General features: G+C 50.9%; 1 protein-coding gene across 4 annotated transcripts in view; it reads right to left on the bottom strand.

Moving 5' to 3' along the window:
* The window catches only part of PLEKHA2 (pleckstrin homology domain containing A2), a 54,431-nt gene that overhangs the window by 12,455 nt on the left and 17,213 nt on the right, over window positions 1-24,763 (bottom strand). For 3 of the 4 annotated variants that reach the window (XM_037886336.2, XM_037886337.2, XM_037886339.2), the window contains 5 exons: window positions 23,210-23,307; window positions 14,159-14,305; window positions 6,848-6,994; window positions 6,330-6,398; window positions 5,152-5,222 (listed from right to left, as the gene is read on the bottom strand). In XM_037886336.2, coding sequence (XP_037742264.1) covers window positions 5,152-5,222; window positions 6,330-6,398; window positions 6,848-6,994; window positions 14,159-14,305; window positions 23,210-23,307 — 532 coding nt within the window. The remainder of the gene's footprint in view (window positions 1-5,151; window positions 5,223-6,329; window positions 6,399-6,847; window positions 6,995-14,158; window positions 14,306-23,209; window positions 23,308-24,763) is intronic. The other variant, XM_037886338.2, reaches the window with a different exon arrangement.

The raw sequence follows: 24,763 nt of genomic DNA on the forward strand, positions 1-24,763 counted from the left end.
GCTATAGACCACCGGACCAAGGGGATGAGGAGGATGAGGCTTTCTTCCGGCAACTCGCAGAAGTTACTAGATCGCAGGCCCTGGCTCTCATGGGAGACTTCAATCACCCTGATATCTGCTGGGAGAGCAATACAGCGGTGCACAGACAATCCAGGAAGTTTTTGGAAAGTGTAGGGGACAATTTCCTGGTGCAAGTGCTGGAGGAACCAACTAGGGGCAGAGCTCTTCTTGACCTGCTGCTCACAAACCGGGAAGAATTAGTAGGGGAAGCAAAAAAGTGGATGGGAACCTGGGAGGCAGTAACCATGAGATGGTTGAGTTCAGGATCCTGACACAAGGAAGAAAGGAGAGCAGCAGAATACGAACCCTGGACTTCAGAAAAGCAGACTTTGACTCCCTCAGGGAACTGATGGGCAGGATACCCTGAGAGAATAACAAGAGGGGGAAAGGAGTCCAGGAGAGCTGGCTGTATTTTAAAGAATCCTTATTGAGGTTACAGGGACAAACCATCCCGATGTGTAGAAAGAATAGTAAATATGGCAGGCGACCAGCTTGGCTTAACAGTGAAATCCTTGCTGATCTTAAATACAAAAAAGAAGCTTACAAGAAGTGGAAGCTTGGACAAATGACCAGCGATGAGTATAAAAATATTGCTCGGGCATGCAGGAGTGAAATCAGGAAGGCCAAATCACACCTGGAGTTGCAGCTAGCGAGGGATGTTAAGAGTAACAAGAAGGGTTTCTTCATGGTATGTTAGCAACAAGAAGAAAGTCAAGGAAAGTGTGGGCCCCTTACTGAATGAGGGAGGCAACCTAGTGACAGAGGATGTGGAAAAAGCTAATGTATTCGATGCTTTTTTTGCCTCTGTCTTCACGAACAAAGTCAGCTCCTAGACTACTGCTCTGGGCAGCACAGCATGGGGAGGAGGTGACCAGCCCTCTGTGGAGAAAGAAGTGGTTCGGGACTATTTAGAAAAGCTGGACGAGCACAAGTCCATGGGGCCGGATGCGCTGCATCCGAGAGTGCCAAAGGAGCTGGAGGATGTGATTGCAGAGCCATTGGCCATTATCTCTGAAAACTCATGGCGATCGGGGGAGGTCCTGGACGACTGGAAAAAAGCTAATGTAGTGCCCATCTTTAAAAAAGGGAAGAAGGAGGATCCTGGGAACTATAGGCCAGTCAGCCTCACCTCAGTCCCTGGAAAAATCATGGAGCAGGTCCTCAAGGAATCCATTCTGAAGCACTTAGAGGAGAGGAAAGTGATCAGGAACAGTCAGCATGGATTCACCAAGGGAAAGTCATGCCTGACTAATCTAATTGCCTTCTATGATGAGATAACTGGCTCTGTGGATGAGGGGAAAGCAGTGGATGTGTTGTTCCTTGACTTTAGCAAAGCTTTTGACACGGTCTCCCACAGTATTCTTGCCAGCAAGTTAAAGAAGTATGGGCTGGATGAATGGACGATAAGGTGGATAGAAAACTGGCTAGATAGTCGGGCTCAACGGATAGTGATCAATGGCTCCATGTCTAGTTGGCAGCTGGTATCAAGTGGAGTGCCCCAAGGGTCGGTCCTCGGGCTGGTTTTGTTCAATATCTTCCTTAACAGAACGAGGAGTAATGGTCTCAAGTTGCAATGGGGGAGGTTTAGATTGGATATTAGGAAAAACTTTTTCACTAAGAGGGTGGTGAAACACTGGAATGCGTTACCTAGGGAGGTGGTAGAATCTCCTTCCTTAGAGGTTTTTAAGGTCAGGCTTGACAAAGCCCTGGCTGGGATGATTTAACTGGGAATTGGTCCTGCTTCGAGCAGGGGGTTGGACTAGATGACCTTCTGGGGTCCCTTCCAACCCTGATATTCTATGATTCTATGATTCTAATGATCTGGAGGATGGTGTGGATTGCACCCTCAGCAAGTTTGCAGATGACACTAAACTGGAGGAGAGGTAGATACGCTGGAGGGTAGGGATAGGATACAGAGGACCCTAGACAAATTAGAGGATTGGGCCAAAAGAAATCTGATGAGGTTCAACAAGGACAAGTGCAGAGTCCTGCACTTAGGACGGAAGAATCCAATGCACCGCTACAGACTTGGGACCGAATGGCTCGGCCGCAGTTCTGCAGAAAAGGACATAGGGGTTAGAGTGGACGAGAAGCTGGATATGAGTCAACAGTGTGCTCTTGTTGCCAAGAAGGCCAATGGCATTTTGGGATGTATAAGTAGGGGTATTGCCAGCAGATCGAGGGACATGATCGTTCCCCTCTATTCGACATTGATGAGGCCTCATCTGGAGTACTGTGTCCAGTTTTGGTTCCCACACTACAAGAAGGATGTGGAAAAACTGGAAAGAGTCCAGCGGAGGGCAACAAAAATGATTAGGGGACTGGAACACATGACTTAGGAGGAGAGGCTGAGGGAACTGGGATTGTTTAGTCTGCAGAAGAGAAGAATGAGGGGGGATTTGATAGCTGCTTTCAAATACCTGAAAGGGGGTTCCAAAGAGGATGGATCTAAACTGTTCTCAGTGGTAGCTGATGACAGAACGAGGAGTAATGGTCTCAAGTTGCAGTGGGGGAGATTTAGGTTGGATATTAGGAAAAACTTTTTCACTAGGAGGGTGGTGAAACACTGGAATGCGTTACCTAGGGAAGTGGTGGAATCTCCTTCCTTAGAAGTTTTTAAGGTCAGGCTTGACAAAGCCCTGGCTGGGACGATTTAGTGGGGTATTGGTCCTGCTTTGAGCAGGGGGTTGGACTAGATGACCTCCTGAGGTCCCTTCCAACCCTGATATTCTATGATTCCATGATTCAATCCCCAATTTTTGCCCCAGATCCCTAAATGGCCCCCTCAAGGATTGAACTCACAATCCTGGGTTTAGCAGGCCAATGCTCAAACCACTGTGCTTCCCTCTCACAATTTTAACTGTGGCAACATCTATGTTGGTGAAGTTCTAGGATTGTGCCAGCATAAGGTGGGGCAAAAATTAGCCCATAGCTAATGCAAGTAAAACCCAAGCTTGGAGTTCACGCACAAACAGTAACTGCATGTCTGCAGAGCCCCTGTTCATTGCCACAACAGACCATGATCCTCCGTTTAGGAGGGTTGCTGTCCTCAGGTATATATTGAATTCAGTGCTCCAAGGGCAGAGGGGGAGGGGATGAATTCTGGCCAACCGCTGACTCCCCCCGGATGTATATGGGAAGCTGCAGCCCCACTCTAGATCCCCAGAGGGGCACCCCACCTCTCTTCCCTGAACATAACAGCGGTTTATTCCACCGTTGCAGCCTGGGTGGGTGGGTGGCTGCTCCGCTCGGGAGAGGGTCTCTCTGCACTCTGCTTAACAAGGGTTAACTCAGAGCAGCTCCACCCTCTGTACGTGCAGGGCGTAAATTCACTCCTCCTGAAAAAGGGAGTCCCAGCATCCAGGTAAATAGATGGGATTCCTCAGATGAAAGGTGCTAATTGAAATGGGATGTCTAGATACAGCGTAACTTGGCTGGGCCAGCAATCCAGGCCAGCACAGGGAGCTGGGTCCCAACTCCAGATGGATAACAGGAAAACAAAATAAAGGGAAAATTAGAGGTGCTACATACTGGAAAGATGCCCTCTATGAAAGGCCTGGGTCCAGCCACAAACCAACCCTGAAAAACTGCCTGAGATCAGCAGCAGACCTGTGACACAGGGGAGGCTGTGAAACGTGACCACTGGGGAAATCCAGTGAGACACAGCGTAACTCAAACAAGGAAGGACGAATCTGAGTGGTACCCGAGAACACAAGATCTGAGGAGAAGCAGCTCGTGACAGACCTGGCTGGGAACTCAGCTGTGGCAACTTGAACTACAATCTGCCCTTTGCATCCTTTATGTGCCCCTCTTCGTCACATCCCTTTTTCAGGTGGGGAACAGAGCCACGTAGAGGTGGGGTGATTTCCTGATGCTCACACAGACAGTCAGTGGCAGGGCTGGGATTAGGACCTACCAGTCCTCACTCATACCCTAGTACGGTCCTCCCAAAGGAGCCCTATGGGCCACTGTGGATTGGTCAGACTCTCTCGTTGTTCCTTAACTTTCCGTTAGTCTCCCCTTCTTTCCTTGCCTACTTGCTCCACTCAGAGGGTCCCCATGTCACCCTCCCCATCCTCCTGACACTGGGTCTCTTCCTAGCTTCAGAGAGCAGACAGACATGCTTGGGCAGTGCCAACCATCTCATGGGCAGAAGCAGATGCGACCGCAGGATGCCTGGCCATTAGGAAGCGTTTTCCATTATTTCTGACTGTTAAAATGCTCTTAGAATGCCAGGGGCTCTCCAGGAGCAAGAGAAGAAATGGGTCCCGAGAGCAGCACAGCAGCAAGAAACAAGGCTGCAAAACCAGGTGCAACAGCCCAGGATAACACAGGACGCCTTTTCCAGGGCTGGGGCTGCCACTGTGATCTGTTCCAGCCCTGGCTGAAGAGAGAGAGGGGCCTGTGATCCAGCCTCTCACACCCCTTGAGCACTCCGTGGTCAGAGTAATTTATGTCTCCGAAGTGCCTTGTATTCAGAAAGATCCCAACACGCTTTACCCAGCATAGTATATAAACTGGCATTGCTTCATCTACTCAGTCATACGGTCCTCATCGCTGCAGTATCTGAGCACGCACCCTCATAGCCACCTTATGCAGCAGGGCGCTGCGAGCACCTCCACGGACAGATGGGAAGCTGAGGCACAGAGGAATTCCATGACTTGCCCCAAATCACTCAGGAAGTCTGTGGCAGAGCCAGAAAATGGACCCTGGTGTCCCCAGTGCCCCTGCAAGGCTCTAGCCACTAGCCCATCCACTGCTGGGTTGAAACACAGCACTGTGGGCATGTCTACACAGCCTGCAGCAGCCAGTCTCAGAGCTGGGTCGACAGACTCCAGCTTGCACTCCAAACAGCCGTGTAGACATCACGACTCGGGCTGGAGCTCGGGCTCTGGAGGCCCCCTCCTCCCTCGCCGGCTCAACTTCAGAGCCTGAGCTCCAGCCTGAGCCGCAATCTCTACACAGCTACCGCCAGTGCCGTGGCTGTTGGCACACCCGGGCTAGCACCTCTGAAGATAAAGTCCTTTCGTGACCACTCCACTTCACTTCTAAAGGGACTGAATCCAACAGAAGTGCAGGAAAAGACATTACCCGGATTTGACTAGACATTCGTGGGTCTTGAGGACGTCCTTGAGAAGGATCGAACGCAAGGGCTCCTTGTCCTGGGGAGACACGACAGAACAGAGTCAGTGGGTCTGCATCAACCTCGCGGGCTGCTCTGGTGGCACTGGGAGCCCACTCTAGTGCCCAGGAATTTTGTGAGACCTAAGAGCAACCTTCAGCAAAGCCTCCATGGACAGAGTCCTGGCCCTTGGCCCCCGGCTGGAATAAGGAGAGAGGTCACTGGGCGGGAGCATCCCCAAATGGCGGCTCCATGCAGCATCTCTCACCCCCCCAAGCCCTAACCCAGGCGCAGCACCCAGTGAACAGCAACTGAGAAGGGGAAAGCAGAGGAGCATGGCAAGGTTTTGCATTTGTTTCTTTTAATCTGTTGGATCGCATTCAATTCGCCCCCTTTCCATTCTTAGCTCAGCACCCTCCTCTCCTGTCTGTCTCCAGTCTTTGAGAGTCCAATGGGCACCTCACAGGTATGAGGGGGCGTACATGAAGTGGAACGTGCAGCCTGGGTCACTAAGTCCAGACCTCTGCTGTCGCAAGCAACCCCCGTCATATAATCCCATCCGTAGACTTATCAAGCTGCATTTTAGAACTAGACTGATTGCTTGCCCTCAGTGCTATTGGGAGGCTGTTCCAGAACCTCATTCCTCTCAGTGATGGTTAGAAGCCTTCTTCTAGTTTGTCCTCTAAATGCATCCATGGCCAGTTACAGTTGTGATGGTGCATGCCAGCATGTGTCCGTAGGTGTGTGTGTCGGGGGTATGCTGGGAGGGGAGCGTGCACGCGTCCGCGTGGGGTTTCTTGCTTGCAGAAACAGGACTCAGAACTCCATGGTGGTTCAAGCAGAGGAACAGCCCCCGCGACAGCCAGCTTTGTGCCGCGTTTGTGTCAAAGGCACAGCTCCCCTGCCTGTCCCTAAGACCAGCCACTGCACCTGCTCCCTGCACTCCTGCAGCATGTGGGATCTGTTCTCAGCTTTAGCCCCAATTGTGGGGTTTTCTCCCACAATATTTTCTGTGCTCAAAATGTTGATTGATTTTAACAAAAGCCAAAAATGCAGCCTTGCAAATGCCAAGCCCAATACACCCATGAGCGGAGGGACAAGTGGACAAGGTCACCCAGAGAACTGTGAGCAAGAGGGGGCTGCTTACCTGCTCGCACTTGAAATAACTGATGGTAAAGTCATCAAGAGCAAAGTACCGGCGTTTCCAGCTCTTCCTCTGAAAAACAGAGAGAACAGTCCCTAATGCTTCCAGGGTTGAGTTCCAGCCTCCCCAGCTCCTCGGAAAAAACAAATGGGTCCTGAGAACCTAGGGGTCGCATCTTCCAAAGAATGAGCATTGGTGAAAGCTGTAAGCCTGCTCCACCAGGAAACAGGAAGCTCAAAGTTAGCAGCTCATAACTGAGGGTACTAAATCACCTATCACTGCTCGGACACCAAGACCTGTGCTGCATCAACACGGCCCCGCTCCCTCCTCCTATGCAGAGGAACTGTTCACGCCAATGTGACACCATGGACCCCGAGAAGTGAAAAGCTCCCCTTTTGGGCACAGTGGTGTGGGGGAAGCAAGAGGAGGCTCAGAAGCAATAAAATCAAGCCCCCTTCAAGCCCCCCCCCCCCCGCTCTGCTCCATGAAGGACTCAGTGCGACTCTGCAGCACGCACTCACCACATTCCCCTGCTTCACACAGTAGCCGCTCTTGAGGACGGGTGGTCCTGCGGACGGCTTGGAGGCAGAGGTGGGTATGTAGCTCTGGGAGCGTCTCAGAAGAGGGTGAGTGGCCAAGTCGCCTCCGTCTGCTCCTTCCCCTCCATTCTGAAACAAAAAGAAAACAATACTTGGAAACCTGCAAACAGCCTGGGGACGGGAGAGCGGACGGCGCATGCATGCTTGAGCCTGGCAGAACAGCCGAAGGAATTTAGCAGCCCACCCTCTAATCTACGCCTGCCCCCTGCCACAAACAAGTGACATTTTATTAGCCCAGCTGAACACCACACCTGCCCCACGCAAACACGAGAGCAACGTTTGCAAGTGCCCTGATTTTCAGAAGTGGAAAAAAAAAAAATGCACAAGCTCCGCAAACCTTGGCTTCGGGGGTTGGGATCCTGGTCGGCACGCCGCAGCTTGGGAAGTCTGACACAGAGCAACACCAAGGAGCTGGCCTTAGTCCCACAGAAGATGCGGAGTCAAACACTAGCAGGATGCACTCATATGACGCGCACTTTACATGGACGAAGAACGGGCTAATTGACAGATCTCAAAACGTAGTTGTTGTCAATTAATCAGCTTCAAATGGGGGGGTTTCTAGTGGGGCTCTGCAGGGGCCAGTGCTAGGCCCAAAGCTATTTCACCTTTTTACTAGTGATCGGGAAGTAAAAATAAAGTCACTGCTAATAAAATCTGTGGATGACGCAAAGATTGAACATAAGAACAGCCACACTGGGTCAGACGAAAGGTCCATCTAGCCCAGCATCCTGTCTTCCGACAGTGGCGAGTGCCAGGTGCCCCAGAGGGAAGGAACAGAACAGGGAATCATCAAGTGATCCATCCCCTGTCGCCCATTCCCAGCTTTTGGCTGTCAGAGGCTCGGGACACCCAGAGCAGTAAGTTGTATCCCTGACCATCTTGGCTAATAGCCTTTGATGGACCTATCCTCCATGAACTTGAATCCAGTTCTTTTTTGAACCCCACTATAATTTTGGCAACATCCCCTGGCAATGAGTTCCACAGGTTAACTGTGTGTTTTGTGGAAAAAATACTGCCTTTTGTTTGTTTTAAAGCTGATGTCTATTAATTTAATTGGTTGACCCCTTATTCTTGTGTTATGTGGAGAGGTAAATAACACTTCCTTATTCACTTTCTCCACCTCATTCACAATTTTATAAACCTCTATCATATCCCCCCTTAATCAACTCTTTTCTAAACCGGATGAAATTCTGTGGCCTGTGTTATACTGGAGAGTCAGCCTAGATGATCTAATGATCCCTCCTGGCCTTAAACTCTGAATCCGTACAATGCAGCCGGCACCACACGCAAGTGCACGGGGATGTGAAGTGGTTTATTTGCACCCAGCCATGTCACTCAGAGCAGGGGCTGCCCAGAGACGGTTGCTGCAGTCTGCATGTTGCAAGATCATTGGCGCAATATGGGACACCCATCCTGCTGCACGAAACCAAATCTCTCTCATGCAGAGCTCAGTCTCAGCAGGCCAGTGTCTCTGTCAGGCCTCATCTCATCTCTGGGTGCACTGCAGGCATCTGACGCAAACTTGCAGCACCCTGGGCCTCTCCCAGCCCCCGGAAAGTAACACTGGGGATTCAGAGGACTGGAATTTGCTGTCCTGCACTGGATGTCGTTCCTTTCCTAAAGGGCCCCCCTCAGCCCCTGGCACACGGGGACAGCAGGCCCATTCCAACCCCAGCTCCTTAGCTGGACCAGCCACCAGCCCAGCACCGGGTGAGCTGGGATCACAGAGCTGCACATACAGACGCTCATCCTGCAGCTGTCCCTGCCATTTGCGAGCAGGTGCCCGGCTCACCAGCCCAGCAGGAATCTCGCTGCCAGACAGCTCACAGGAGCAGACACAAAGGGGCCTGGAGCAGAGAAAGCACATCCTGTTGCAGCTGCCAGGCTGGGACTCGGGCACGGCCGCGGGCCCCACTCAGAAGAGGCTGATGGATGGGGCATGTCAGCCCAGCCCGCGTGGGCTCTTGCTGGCCCTCAGAGCAGCGTCAGGACACTCAGTCAAACCGGCCGTAGCTGTTCCTGTGCTCTGTGGTTTGCCTGCAGCGCATCCCACACCACAGCGACACCAGGGCAATCCCGCAGCTGGCGGGAAGGGAGCCCAGCTCCAGCAGCCTGCAGCCGCCCCCCTTCGCCCTGCCTGTCCGGGGCTGGGAGGGGCCCGGATAGGCACTTCCTGGGAGACTCAAAGGGTGGAAAAACGTGGTAGAAGTCAGCAGACAGACACGTTTTCCACTGCCTGCTGCTGTGCCATTGCTACTCTGCCCTCATTATATAACCCCGAAGAAACAGGCACTCAGCCCAGCCCCTCCTGCCTCCTTCAAAGGCAGAACTGAGGAGGAAGGGGGGGGGGGGTAAAATGTAACCACTGTGCACATCTCTCTCTCTCTCTCTCTCCCCCTCCTTTCAGCACAAGTTTGAGGTTAGTGAATTGTCAGAGCAGCGGCCCCTGGCTCTTACCAGTTGGCTTGCAGGGCTCGCTCGGGTTGTCCTTATATGGCATTCACGCTGGTGAAGAGGACTGGTGCGGTTAACCAGACAACATGCCCCGATGTCTCACCCTCCGCTGTGCACTTTCGCCCACCCTCCACGACAAGGCTTTGATTTTTCCAGGACCAAACTAAATCAATCAAAATAAAGCAACTTGTGCCCAAGCCAGCCCTTCACTCCCTTCCGTGCACCCCTGAGCCAGGCAGGGTGCTCTGCAGCCCACCTGGCTGGTAGGAGGGAGAGATGCTTTCGCAGCAGGAGAGCAGCAGCCCCACGCCCCCGTCACTTGGATTCCTACAAGCCCTTTGCCACGCATTGCAGCACTTGGTGTTTGGAGAAGGGCGGAGCAGAGTTGAGGGATTAGTCTCCCACAGGGAAGGATGGAAGGTGCATCGTTAGGGACATTAAACTAGGGAAGACATTTCCCCAGAGGTTAGGCTGTAAGGAGCAATCCTTCACTGACTCCCAGAGAAATGGGCCAGAGAGGAGCAAGGCCTTTCCATCCCTCCTATCAATGAGGCCAGGACTCTCCTTTCCTCCTGGCTGGAGCCACAAAGCTGCACCTGAGGCAAGGCAGAGAGGCCATGAAGGAAGGGGAGGAAAGGTCATTTCACCAAGGGCAGCATCAGAAATGCAGAAAACAACTCAGCAGCTGGCATCCTTCCCTCAACCCCCTCTGCAGAGCGAAAGCAACTCTAAAGCAAACAGAGGCTGTGGATGGAGATTTAGGCTTTTGCTAGAGAACAAACTAACCCAAAAGCAAACCCCCAGCCCCCTCACATGGGAGAGCAGACCAGCATTCACTTGCCACATAAATCACATGGCAGGGTGCCGACTTAACTGCTGCTGATTTGTTTTTAATAGACAGTAAGCTTGACTCCCAAGTGACAAGAGGCCAGAATACACAGCACCATTGTGTGCCCAGCTGCTGCTGCCCTGCTCACGCAGGCTGCAGGCTCCCTCTGCACTCCACAAAGCAGCTTAGTGTCAGTGCCAGGCGGAGGGGAACCACTGGCTCGCAGCCACCGGGCCGCAACGAGGAGCCAGGGGAAACACTGAGCCAGAAAGAAGGCTCGGTCCTTTCCCCCCCGGGTATCAGGGCTTCACCATGATGCCCCCGGCTGGGGCCCGCCAGAGCCTTGCAGGGAAACCTGTAGACACAGACAAGAGCTTCCCAGAACAGGGATGAAAAATGAGATTTGGGCAAGGAAGCGAAGCAGAGTCAGAAACCCAGGCAGGGCGTCAAAGCTGCTGCAGCTGGGCCTGGAAACCTCCCCTTGGATTCTCAGCCTGGACTGCAGCCAAATGGAAAGCGTGCGGGGAGGGCCTGGGCTTCCTGCCAAGGACTCGGTGCCCAGGGAGCACAGCGCAAGGTGCATACACCAAGAGCCTCAGCTGCCAGCCCTGGGGATTCATCTGCACCAGCCTCCAAATATTCCCAGCGAAAGCGACAGCGAGTGGGAGTCGAAGGGAGCTGCCACCTTCAGGGAGGCAAATGCTACTGTGTCTAGGGACAGGCTTGTTCTCAGTGTAAGCCCAGAGCAGCCATTCGCACCAAGCTAGCATGGGGGTTTTGCACGGAAAGTGGTACCAGACTTGCTGAGCGAGTGTGGGGCCAGTTGCCTTTCTGTGCCTGTTTTCTGGTGTCCTGGTGGAGGCACAGGAGACACCAAGGCTAAAACCCCACGTTCCAAGGGAAATCTCTCATAACCTTCTGCAGTTCTCTAGCGCCTTCCACCCCAGGTCTCAAAGCACTTAAAAAATGGAAATGCCTCCCAGTGCGGGCCCCTGCAGTGAGGATCAGCACCCAGGATGCTCAAAAGCATTATCCCCATTTTCCCAGGCTGGGAAACTGGCACAGACCTAGGAAGGGACACAACAAAGGTCACCGCACCTAAGATCAATGGTGCAGCCAGCAACATCACCCATGTCTTTTGACTACCGGGCTGGTGTTCTAACCAGCAGGCCAGCGCTCATCCCAACAGCAGTCCTAAAGACACGGTAGGAAGGATGAAAGTGGTCCTTTGAATTGAACACTCTCCTACCTTCCTAGAAACGGTGAAATACATCTCCCTATAGAGCTGCTCCACTCAGGTAGCGAGCCCCACACACCACCAGGGACTGGGATAGGAGGAACTGCTTCAAAATGGGAGGTGAAAACACCCCCTGGAAACATATAGAGTGATAGAATTTAAGGCTAGACGGGACCATTAGATCATCTGGTCTGACCTCCTGCAGAACACAGGCCAGAGACCCTCATCCAGCGACTCCTACTTAGAGTCAAAGCATCTCTCTCAGAGAACCAAGCAACTTGGACTTAAAGTGATGAAGAATCCACCACATCCTGAGGTGAGCTGCCCCAACGGTCATTTACCCTCCCTGTTAAAAATTTGCACCTTATTTCTGGTCTGAATTTGTCTAGTTTCAATTTCCAGCCACTGGATCTTTTCCTGTCTTTGTCTTCTAAATTAAAGATCCCTTCGCTATCACAAATCTTCTCTCCTTGGAGGTACTAGACCACAATCAAGTCACATCTTAACCTTCGCTCTGATAAGCTAAATAGTTCGAGCGCCTATTCACACAGGATGGAGCTGTACAATTGTCTTGCTCTGCTACTTCCTGCCAGCAGTCTCCCTTAGACATGTACATGGATAATGAGAACATACATGTTGAGTTAGGATTAAAAAAACCAAAACTCTGCTTTATCCCATAATTGCCCCGTCAGGTCTCTTGCACCTCCTTCTGAAGGAGCTGGTGCTGGCACTATCAGAGACAGGCTACTGGTCTAGATGGATCACGGGTCTGATCCAACCCTGGCAATTCCTATGCTCCAATCAGGCCCAATTCTGCACCTGTGCACATCTGTATGGCCAGGGAAGAGTTAAAAACGCCTGCCAAGGAGAACACCGCAGTGACATAATTCTCCATTCTATTTTTAGGCATGTGACTGATAAGAGCTGAAATTAGGCTGTCAAAACACCAGAAGGTGGAAGTTGCCGATGGTCATGCACATGCCCCTCCCATGCGTCAAGGGAAAGGGAGAGTGGGACTACTGGAGAAAGGGGGGTCTCCACACCTTCTGTGGCATCTCCCAGCTGCTGTTCAGGACACCAGCAGCTGGAGCTAGGGGAACCAGGCAGGTGATCTGGCTCTGACCTTCCGTGGGCCTTGAAGAAGTGGGGAATTGAGACAGAGACCAGGCCACAGCTAAGGGGCATGAAAGCCGAGGCAGTTTGCAGCTTTGCATGTGGCTCCATAAACCCCTTTTGGCTCACTGCACTTTGGAGCCAGAGAGAAGTGCTGTGTGCAGCTATTTATAAACCCTGAGTGGGAAGGTTTCACAGGCACAGACCTGGTTTCCTGAACTGAAAGTGCAAATCAATTCCACCAATAGAGGAAGTGTGTAATCAGACTGTGTTACTTCAGAGAAGGTCAGACAGCCTCCTGCCTCTTGCCCAGACAGCTCAGAGCCTAAATGTCAGACTCAGAGATATGTTCCAGAGAGATTCCCCAGGCAACAGATGTCACATAATGGGTTAAACCGAAGCAATGACACTCAAGATCCTCCCTCAACAACCACACTGAAGTTCAGTCACTGGAAATGCCTCCAATTTAGCACCAAGTTCTGCCTCACCTCTGAAAACTGGAGCAAGTTGCACATTTGAAGGGTTCAGACTAAATTCTGGGTGAAAAAGTTACTCGCTCGCACCAGAGCGTGCAGCTCCCCAGACACACGTGTGCGAGAGAGACGGCAAGCAGACCAAAGGGGTGTGATTTAAGTCCCCAGTTTGGTACTGTCTGAAGCACCTGCCACTCAGTGTGAAGACCTGCTGATTTAGGCTGCGTTACTGAGGTTGCTTAGACACATAGCCCATCAGGGACTTTCTGGTCACACTTTTCAGCTAAACCCATCTCCCTGAGGCGTTTCTGGAATGCCAGTCACCATAGTATCTAGGTGTTGAGACATCAGCCCTGCCACCGATTTCCTGTGTCACATTCCGCTCTGCGTGTCCCCGTCCCAGGACGGCAAGAGATTTTACCACACCCTGGAAGGGCTCTGGGTATATGCCAATGACCAGATTTCATCCCCTGACATATGCCTGCCTAGCCGCACTTCATGCAGCTCATGTGACACTGTTGCTCCAGAATCTGCCCCAGCTGCCTATCAGTTTCCAGGAGGGATCTGAGGTGTTCTTGGCCTATAAAGACGTAAATGGTTTGGGCTCAAAACAGATGCAATGTGGCGAGGCGCGTGAGCCAACAGTCCCCTGGTTTAAGAGGGAAGGTGTTTTTTGTGAAGGAACCTCAACTTGGACCCCTGGAAACCAGATTTATTACCCTTAGGACTTGCTGCAAGATCCACCCATTTCCTGGGAGAAACACTGGGACGGAGTGGAGGCAGCTGGGGCTCTAGTGGGAGGTTATTTGTTGTGGGCCTCATGCACAAGCTTTACTGTTGTAGCGTGTGAGTTACTATACAAAGCGGCCTAGCTTGCAGTCTGTTGTCTCTGTGTATTAAACGATATTCCCCCACTTGCTGTATTGCTTCATAGTTCAAGCTCCTAATTTGGGGGGGGCACTGACTGACTGATTGGGATTTTTATCACAGAGGCTGCCGATGCTGCCATCCTCACATGGCACATTCTGGTTCCTCCCAACTGAATGCACATTTCTGAACATTCTCTGCTAGCACAAGCCAGAGGCACACTCTGCCAAGGCAATGCAACGCAGACACGCCCAGCTTACCTGATTGACAGAGATAGGTGTGTGCACAACCACCCCGCCAATGATCTCCGTTTTGTAGGCCACCTGTGGTTTCTTCTCCTGGGCTTGGGGTGCAATGGGGGGCTTTGTAATCTCTGTGGCTGGGGGCAAACTACCACTCTTTGGCACCTGTGAACGACAGAAATGGGGGAGTCAAATCTAGCCCCAAACCACCCATCCTGGTAGAAATGAAGACTTAGCAGGTTTAGGCTTAGGGTCTGCAACTGGGACACTGGCCTGTCCATTCTCCTGTACAAATACAGCAGTGCCCCTTTAAACCCCACCACCAAGACACGCCACATCAAGGTTAATGAGGGTGTGGCTCCATCCCAGGTAGTTTGCAGGAGAGCCCGATGACACGAGGAAAGAAGAGAGGTGGTGGATAATTAAACATCACCTGACACGAGTCTATGACCTGCCACTGGAGCCCTCTGCATTTGTGCTCCTTTAATTGTCCTGCTCTCGTTACCGCCAGACTTAACGATTAGCTTTTGCAAGTCTAAGCAGGTCGGCGACAGCACATCTACAGCAGTGTGACCCCAGCAGCGGGCAAGGCGGCGGCTGGGACCCAGCTTTGTATTCCGAGCACGCTGAATCATCCCCTCCCGAACACGGATACACCACTAACCAGCAAGACGTAACAGCAGGACAAGGCCGCTCTACTCCCACTTCAGTTGGGGGAACAGCCCTCTCCGTGTCCTGGGGAAAGGGCACGGATCTGGGCAGGAATCACACACACCCCCTCATGCATTTCCCTGCGTGTACGTGGCCTGTTTCTCTTGCTGTTGTCATTGGTCTTTCCCAAACCGGCTCCTGAGACTCAGGGATGTTCCTATGTAAAGTTACTTGTTCTTCCTTTGGCTGCAGATGAGACTGCAAATCTGGCTGCTCTGTCACTCTGCAATGGGTGTGGCATAATCAGCCACAAATGCTCACGGATCCTCCCCGGGCAGGCTGGACGCAGCCCACAACCCTCTGGCTGAAGCTGAAACCTTGGATTTTTCTGGCTAAAATCAGAGGCTCGTCGCCACAAGCTGGTGTAAACTCAGGATGGATTCTCTGAACAGTGCATGAGCCCCCACATGCCAGAAGGGGCTCCCTCTGGAGCAGGTCTGGTCAAAGTGGGTCACCAGGAGCTCACCCATCTTAACTGGGATGGAAGCTAATGGGTGTGCTTCCTCACTGGCCTGCACTCTGTGTCAGGCATGTGTCAAAGGTGCCCTTTCCAGTCGGGTTGTGTTTTACCCACACTTCACACAGGCTGAGTCACACCACAAGCAGTGGGGCAGGGGAGAACCAGGCTGCGGTAACTCTGTGCAGGCGAAAGGAAATTGCCAACCAGTTCACATGGGGTATGTCTCTACCGCAAAAAACCCTGCAGCACCGAGACTCAGAGCCTGAGTCAACTGACTCCAGCCCACGGCACTCGGGCTGCAGGGCTAAAAATAGCCGTGTAGACATGCCTGCTTGGGCTACAAGACCCTCCGCCTTCGCTGGGTTTCAGAGCCCAGGCTCCACTCGGAGCAGGAATGTCTACACGGCTATTTTTAGGCCCACAAACCCGAGTCAATTGACCCAGACTCGGGGATGTGGTGGTGTGGCGGGTTTTCCTTTGCAGTGTAGACATACCCAGAGCTGGGGGGAGGGGCGGGGTTACCTGCCTTACTCAGAGACTTTTCAGTCACTAGGGATCCAGCCCTTTGACCCTGCCCTTCGCTCTATTTACCCACACTGTTCACTTCAGCAGTATGTTTGGGGGGGGGGGGGAGGGGAACTAACCCACCTGCGCTAAGTATAGTGCCAAAGGAAAGAGGCTCAAACCCAAGACAACTCCATTTCTACAGCAACAGTTTTGTTATCTGTGTCAACAATCGCTCTCCTCTGCAGAGCTGGTCTAGCACTGGCAGCAGAGACACTGCAGAGAGAGAAGGGAATGAATGCATCCAGGTCCCTGAGCTGCAATACTGGTATCCAGTTTGTCAAGTGCCTTCACAGGCACAGGTCTCCTCCAGGCCTTTTGTCTCCGGGGAGCCCCTGATTCTCATGCATGATTATTCCTTGCCTTCAGCATCCCCCAGACTGAGCAGAACATCCCACTCGACAGCAAGGGGATGGGACAAAGACACTGCACTACGCACTGTAAGCCAAAGGAGAAGATGTTGCTACTGGAAAATGACATGGGACAGTGCAGGTGTCCTGGGAATGGTTCTCCTCCCCCCATGTGATTTGAAGGTTTCTTGATTGCTAGCACAGGCTAGAGGAAAGAGCTCCAGGCAGGAAGAAGACAGGCACTCCTGAGCTCTAACCATTGCTCTGACACAGACTTGCTTGGTGACCTGGGGCGAGTTGCTTAACTTCTCTGTGCTTCATTTTCCCTTTCTGTAGAAAGTGGATAATATGAACATACCTTTGCAGCAGGGATGTTGGGAGGATGAATTAGTCAAGGTCTGTGCACTGCTCTGAACACGTCAGTTGCTGTGTACGGGCTAGGTACAACTATCTGGATTGCTTTCATATCAGAAGCGAGCTCACGGAGCTGAGAAACACAGAGTCTCAGGGGATGTTCCTGCTATTCCCCTCGTTAGACTCATCATGTACTTTGCATTCAGTGTGTAAATTTGCACTCCTGAAAATAAGGGCTTAGCTACACACATGGTTACATCATTTTTACTTAAGGAGCGATTTAAAACCAGGTTAGTTAAACTGGTGTAAAAGGCTGTGTGGACACTCTTCTTTTGTTTGAGAGCAGGCTTATTTTGGTTTAGCTTAAGACAGTTAGGAACAGATAGAAGCTAGCCCGAAATAGAGCACTCCAGAAATGAGAGCGTCTCCACACAAGGGTGTGGACCAGTTTAACTGAACCAGTTTAACTGAGCTGACTCAAGTTTGAGTGTAGATAAGGAGTGAGAAGAGGAGTGAATAGTCCAAGACTTTCCTGGCCAGACCAGAACAGACAGCTACGGTCGCCTACAGAAAGTGATTCAGTGCTGAGCTAATCAACCCACTGGTCAGACATATATCTGCAGCATGAAAAGGCTCAACAGAAAGCATTTTGCTGCTTTGCTGACAAACATATTTTCTCCAGTTCATCTTTGGAGTAATAATCCAAGCAGTAAACTCCAGGCAGTTCTCAAAAGCCAGGCTTCGCTAATCAAATGAAGTAGCCAGCCTTCAGTGGTAGGGAACAGGAAACATGACCATCTTAACACACCATCGCTTCCTGTTTCAGAAACAGCACAGCTGCTGTGACAGAAAGCAACGAGGCAGAAGGTTCCCACACCCGCGGGAGCCCAGCACTGTGCAGCATGTCCTCAGCAACGTACACCTGTGCAGCATGGTCCGGCGGAACTTTCTGCGGTTGTCACCCTGTGCACCAGGCCGCCAAACACGCGGGCGTGACGAGCAACTGGCCAGATTAGAACTTCTTGCGCAACATGCCGCCTTTCATCTGTCTGCATCTTCTCAAGCGTCACCGAAGGGAGTGCAGACAAGGAGGTCTGTGCACGTCAGTGCTGGAGGAGCTGGCACACATGGCCAAACCAACGGAAATGGTTTCACAATGCATACAAAAAGGGAGTGTATAGTAGGGGCCTGAATCTCTGCATGCATTGCTGCTAGGGGGTGCCCGTTCGAAGCCAGCTCACAGCAATCAACCTGTGAGTCAGTTTTCATCTGCAAAATGGAAAAAATAATTAGATACCTCTCCAGGGTATCTATTGCAGGTAACTGCCCCAACTACTACAGTATCTACGCACCTCAGAGTCTCTAATGTACATATTCTCACCCCCACCACCACCCCCGCGAGGCGGGACAGTGCTATGATCTCCACTGTACAGACAGGGCTAAGAGAAACCGAGTGATTTGCCAAAGATCACATACGAAGTCTGTGTGAGAGCAGGGAACTGAACCTGTCTCTCAATCCAAGAGGACCTCCCTAAGAGCTGGACCATCCTTCCTTCCCTGCTGTGAGGGTTACCTTAGTGCTGCCCATGTAGAGTGCTGAAGAAATATTTCGGCAACTACAAGCAAGTAACAAATCAAGCTTTGCACAATACTCATCAAGATGGAGATTTTCAATGGCAAAGGGCAGTTAGGGGCCCAGGTCCCACTGAAAGTCAGGATCTCTCCCCATAACTGCAGTTGCACCTTTCAGAACCTCCCCATAAGTGACTGAGCTGTTCCAGGCTACAGCGGCCCAAGCAGCTTTGAGGATAGTCAGCCGGGACCATGACAAATGCAGAAAAACAATGGCCTCACAGTGGGAGGAGCATGGACTGGAATCTCATGCTTCAGCCCACAGGGGAGCCCGGCGCCTCCTGGCTAGGGCTACTCACTTGTCTGAGAACATAAGATCGGCCATACTGGGTCAGAACAATGGTCCCTGTAGCCCAGTATCCTGTATTCTGACAGTGGCCAATGCCAGGTGCCCCACAGGGAATGAACAGAGCAGGTCATCACCAAGTGATCCATCCCCTGTCACCCATTCCCAGCTTCTGGCAAACAGATGCCTACTGCAATTAAAGAGGAGAGCAGCCTGTCCTACTTAATAACGGTCCTTCTGAACGGTGCCTCTTCGCAAGCCGGCTCTCTCTAGACAGGCTACCTCTGCTGTCCAGATGCTGGTGCCGTGCTCGCAATTTTACACCCCACACCCTAGCTGGGACCGACAAACCTCTCTCTCTTCCAAAAGACTATGAAATAAGGAAATACCAGCCCCGGGCTGAAGTGCCAAGGGAGGTTTAGTATGGAAACAGCCTTTCTTAGAACGTCTGACTCTAGACGTGCTTTAACTGGTTATTCTGGCATGTTCAATACAATATTGACACACACGGACTAATTCTGTATCCTGCACTTCAGAATTCCTCTGCCACCTAAGGCAGCTAAGCCCTGTGCATCAACCTGAGCGTATGTACCATGGGGCCAGGACAAAGAAACTCTACACAGCACACTGGTCTGGAATTGCTGGAGCACCAGTCTCCTGGGGTCTCTTTCTGGTCTCCCATCTAAATGAGTTTGTAGCCATATTGATCCCGGAAATGAAAGCAGAAGCGGCATATGCTGTTTGTTGTTGGCACAACTGATGAGCTAGCGTTTCAGCACACCGGCTCCGATGCCAGATGAAGGGCCCAGCTAGCCCAATTCACTCACAGAACCCTAGAATATCAGAGTTGGAAGGGACCTCAGGAGGTCATCTAGTCCAACCCCCTGCTCAAAGCAGGACCAATCCCCAACTAAATCATCCCAGCCAGGGCTTTGTCAAGCCTAACCTTAAAAACCTCTAAGGAAGGAGATTCCACCACCTCCCTAGGTAACGCATTCCAGTGCTTCACCACCCTCCTAGTGAAAAAGTTTTTCCTAATATCCAACCTAAACCTCCCCCACTGCAACTTGTACATATTCTCACCCCCACCACCACCCCCGCGAGGCGGGGCAGTGCTATGATCTCCACTGTACAGACAGGGCTAAGAGAAACCGAGAGATTTGCCAAAGATCACATATGAACTCTGTGTGAGAGCAGGGAACTGAACCTGTCTCTCAATCCAAGAGGACCTCCCTAAGGCCTGGACCATCCTTCCTTCCCTGCTGTCATCTGCTACCACTGAGAACAGTCTAGATCCATCCTCTTTGGAACCCCCTTTCAGGTAGTTGAAGGTTGCTATCAAATCCCCCCTCATTCTTCTCTTCTGCAGACTAAACAATCCCAGTTCCCTCAGCCTCCCCTCCTAAGTCATGTGTTCCAGTCCCCGAATCATTTTTGTTGCCCTCCGCAGGACACTTTCCAATTTTTCCACATTCTTCTTGTAGTGTGGGGCCCAAAACTGGACACAGTACTCCAGATGAGGCCTCACCAATGTCGAATAGAGGGGAACGATCATGTCCCTCGATCTGCTGGCAATGCCCCTACTTATACATCCCAAAATGCCATTGGCCTTCTTGGCAACAAGGGCACACTGTTGACTCATATCCAGCTTCTTGTCCACTGTAACCCCTAGGTCCGTTTCTGCAGGACTGCTGCCAAGCCATTCGGTCCCTAGTCTGTAGCGGTGCATGGGATTCTTCCGTCGTAAGTGCAGGACTCTGCACTTGTCCTTGTTGAACCTCATCAGATTTCTTTTGGCCCAATCCTCCAATTTATCTAGGGCCCTCTGTATCCTATCCCTACCCTCCAGCGTATCTACCTCTCCTCCCAGTTTAGTATCATCTGCAAACTTGCTGAGGGTGCAAGGCACACCATCCTCCAGATCATTCATGAAGATATTGAACAAAACTGGCCCCGGACAGACCCTTGGGGCACTCCACTTGAGACCGGCTGCCAAATAGACACAGAGCCATTGATCACTACCCCACTGTCTGGGTCAATGTATTTGCAGGTCTTAGGAAAGGCAGCACATTAATTCCCTTGCCCATTTTCACTGCATTTGGTCTTTCAGTGACTATAGGTTTCTACTCAGCACCCGGCCACATTGCAGCTTGGTAACGGGAATGGCCCAGAGAAGCCAGACCGTGTGAGCAGGCACACGGGAGAAAGGAAATTCACAGGGAGCAGGTGGGTCAAATCTCACACCCAGAAGTCTTGCAAATATTTTAAGCGGCACTGTCCTTTCTAACTGCCCTGTAGAAGGCAGGAGACTCCCCTGCTGGATTTGTCTGATGTGCTGAGCTACTAAAGACCCAGTCAACCAGTGAGTGACGCAGGCCAACTAGCCAATCTAGACACGCCAGAGGATCCAAGAAGGCCCAGCCAAAGTTTAATAGTTTGGGTTTTAGGGGTTTAAAAAATCAAACAGGCTCCTTTCAGCAATAAACAGATGCAATTCTTTCTAAAAGCCGCATACTAGGGGCCCGATTCGCCAATGGCCAGCACCTTGTATCCTCACTGACACCTCTGCAGAAGGAGTGTAGAGTGGAGGTAAAGCTCTCTCAGATCAGAACAGTAGCATTTTACATTAACTTTCCACAGGTGCAAATGACAAAAGTGTAAGGCACAAGGAGAAACAGATCAGTGTCCTTCAAGTCTAGCGTTAATATTCTGCTAGTCACACTTTGGAGGACATTGCCAACAGGGCAGTTGCCATTCCTCTGGGGCTGGTTTGGGGCTTTTACAAGTGTAACCTGCACCCAGAAGTGAGTGGAAGGTGCAAATCAGAGCAGGTGCAGCCAAGCAGCTCACCCTCCATTAGGCAGCTGCAGGGACCCAGATTTGCATCCTCAGTTCACTTGCAGAGACAAAAAAGCAAGTGCAACGCACACCAGCGAGAGGCAGACCAGGCTCCAGCCCTTTGGGAAATGAATCCTTTGTATTTTATTATACGGCAATATTGTAGGTGTACAGCGCACCACATGATCAACCGATGCTTGGAGAAGAGAGTTCTTTGCTAAAGATCACTGCTTAACTTGTCCAACATCATTCATCTTGATACATGATTTATAATAATCTAGGCAATAGACATCAGTGTATGAGGCAGTAAAATCCATCTAGCACTGTGACCATTAGGTATCTCGAGTCCTTCAATTCATCCTTTTAAAATCATATGACTCCTTCAGTGGATCTGTTAGGTTCTGGGATGTCCCATGATGAGTCAAGCTTCAAGAACCTTAATCAGAACAGACATTCCACCAGCCCATTTCTACAAACTGAACACTAAATAGACTGTATACGGACAGCTCTATCATTCCGGTTCACTTTTATGCTTAAATTACCATCAACAACAGGGACAGGCAGCATCTCTCATTGTAAGGAGCATTAAACAGCCAAGGAGAAGGCAAACCAGGAGTCACTGGGCCACTGTTAACTTATGGCTATATAAATGCACTGGTATATGAGAGGGAAAGACAGAGACATGTCCAGTCACATTCTCTCCCGTACTGTGTCCCAAAATACAAAGCGTTTGCTGTGTCAAATCTCATGAGACCAACTGTACCAGGAAGGAGAAAAACTGAATAAGCAAATTACTTTAGCACAAGAAAGAAACCCTTTGATAGCAGCAGCAAGAAATCAGTTAGACACAGATCCCAGGCTTCAATAATTACATTAACACAGTGGCACCAGAACACATAAGGGTGTGTCTATCTCCATTAGAAGCTTCTCTTTTCCAAGGGTTTAATCATGGTCACACGCAGCAGCTGTGCCTGGGAATACGGAAAGTGAATTTATCTTATCTTTGTTTATAAATATAAAAGTCTCTCCAGATTTAAGTTACCGGAGAAGGAAAAGAAGCCACAGAGATCACTCATCTGAGGCCAGATTTTCAGAATACTCACTTACTATAGTTTTCAATGGTAGCTACTGGTCCTAAGGACTTCTGAAATTCTGGCCCACATTGTGGGTGCTGAGCTTAGAACTTAGGAATCCGGCCCTGTGTCTTTTTCCAGCTCTAAAATCTCTTTAGGAAGCTTCATAACCAAAAGATCAGCCCCTTTTCTTGGAGTATTTTCTTTCTTCAATTAAAATCATGCAAGTCATTAAAACTTGCAAAGCAGCAACTAAGCATGCAGAGCGTCAATAACTTCTCTGTACTGCCCGGGAAGCTGCAGCAGTCCCATTCCTTCCAATGGGAGCTGAGGGAGCTCAGGAGCCCTGGTACAGTAATGCTGATGGTATCACGATTGCTTTATAGCACAGAGCCGCAGGATGCTGAATGTGGATGGATCAGAGCAGCTCCCAAGGGGACTGAAGGACAGAGCAGCAGCTAGCTGAGAGCAGGGTTTCAACTCCTTTCCTGGTTTTGTGGTTGTGAATCACAACCTCAGCATTAATTAGAACATGACAGACTCAAAAATCTGAGTAGGAATTTCCTGCAGAGTTAGCAGTGCGAACGCCACATCAAGAGCGGCTCAGACTCAGAGCACAGCTGGCTCCAAGAGCAGCCCGTTTCTGGCCAGACTCAACCATTACCTTTCAGCAGGTTGCAGAAAGGAGATGGGGGATGAGGTCAGAGCAAGAAGTTAAATATGGCTTTTCCAAACATTTCTCGGACAGCCCCACTGCCCAACAGGGAAGTGCAGAAAGCAGTGACAGCAGCGTTAACATACCGTAATCTTGCTGGCACGGTTCAGAGCCTCCACCCAGTCCTGTAGGTCCTTTTGATCGCTGGCTTGTAAGAAATGCCGCTGAGATAAAGCATTGATAACTATCAAAGAGAGGGGGGGAAAAAAGAGAGGGAACCCCAGTCAGTGCTCAGCCTGGTTAAATTAATTCAATAAGAATACCTTGCACATCAGCAGCACCTCTCAACTTCCAACCCCACAGTACCCTGCAAGCATTACCTATTTCAGCCTTGCAACCACTTGACTGGAAAATATGCCAGGAATCACCACTGAGCTGCAGCCACCTCTGGGGTGGAGTATGGCAGCTGTTTAACTGCACATTGCCACACTACACAACAGTTCAGGACTGGCTGTGAAGAATACCACAATCCAACTGAAACCACAGAGGGAATTTAGGGGGAGAGAATGGAATGACCTGAACTAGAATTTAACCAGGGCACTCGTGGTAACATGCTTACAAGTGCCCTGGGAGCTGTTATGACCGCCAGTGGTAAGAACCACAGTTTTAAGTTTCATCTGCAATGATCAAAGGAAGATCAAATCCTGAACAGGAGTCCCATGGGAGTCTGGAAAGCTCTCTTGGGACACGCATCCCCTCCTCTCCACCCCTGACTTCTCAGCTAGTGTGGCCTTCTGGCTTGCAGCAGCTGGGTCAAAGGAAACATCCTCATAGGATTTCTGCATTGAAAACCTTGAGACATTTTGAATTGCACAAGGTTTTGTTGAAACCCATGCCTCCTCACGTCAGCCATCTGCACTTGCAGGGCCCTGCCGCCAACGCACTCTGTGCTGGGGTATCTGGAGTCCCAAGGAGTTAAACCATAGCACTCCCCATATTTTAGGCACATGGGATTCTATAGCACAGCACAGCAAAGCAGCAAGCTCAGTCATGGCGTGGGAATATGCTACCTGCTCTGGGTTTGGTACTGATTCATGTCCCCTGCACACAAGTATAGAAAATTGTGGCACCCCTGCTACCCCCCCCCCCCGCCGCACCCCAAGCCCTTTGAGACAGGTATGTGCTGGTGGTGTTGTTTCTGCTGCTTTAACTCTGAGGTAAGTTTAGTGCTCGTGAAAGTGAGGAACTTTTGTGGCTTGGGTAAAGCTGAGGGCCACCGGGAAGGGAAAACAATCCCAGACCACCTCTTCTTTGCAATTACAGGCACGCAGAAAAATACATTGTATAATGCACTGCAGCATTAGGGTGAATATGGGGGAAGCCTCCATTAGTGCAGAGAAGCACTAGGACAAGGTTGCTCAGGCTAGACAACCACCCACAGTATCCAGGCTACTGGGGGGGACAGGGAAAAACCGAGGTCCCCTCCCCCCCAAAGGATTCTGGGAGAAATCCACCCCTGTGCGGAAGACGCCAGCACAAGGATCAAGGCACCATTTAGCCCTATGGGTTTCAGAGGGACTTAAGTGGTGCATAGTCCTTTGTGCTGACTGCGCTGTACAAGTGCGAATTTCACCCTCTCTGAAAACATCCCTCCAGCAACACGCAGTATCTCACACTTCTGGAACACCATATACTAATGA

Source organism: Chelonia mydas, chromosome 26 (assembly GCF_015237465.2).
Source record: "Chelonia mydas isolate rCheMyd1 chromosome 26, rCheMyd1.pri.v2, whole genome shotgun sequence".
NCBI lineage: Eukaryota > Metazoa > Chordata > Testudines > Cheloniidae > Chelonia > Chelonia mydas.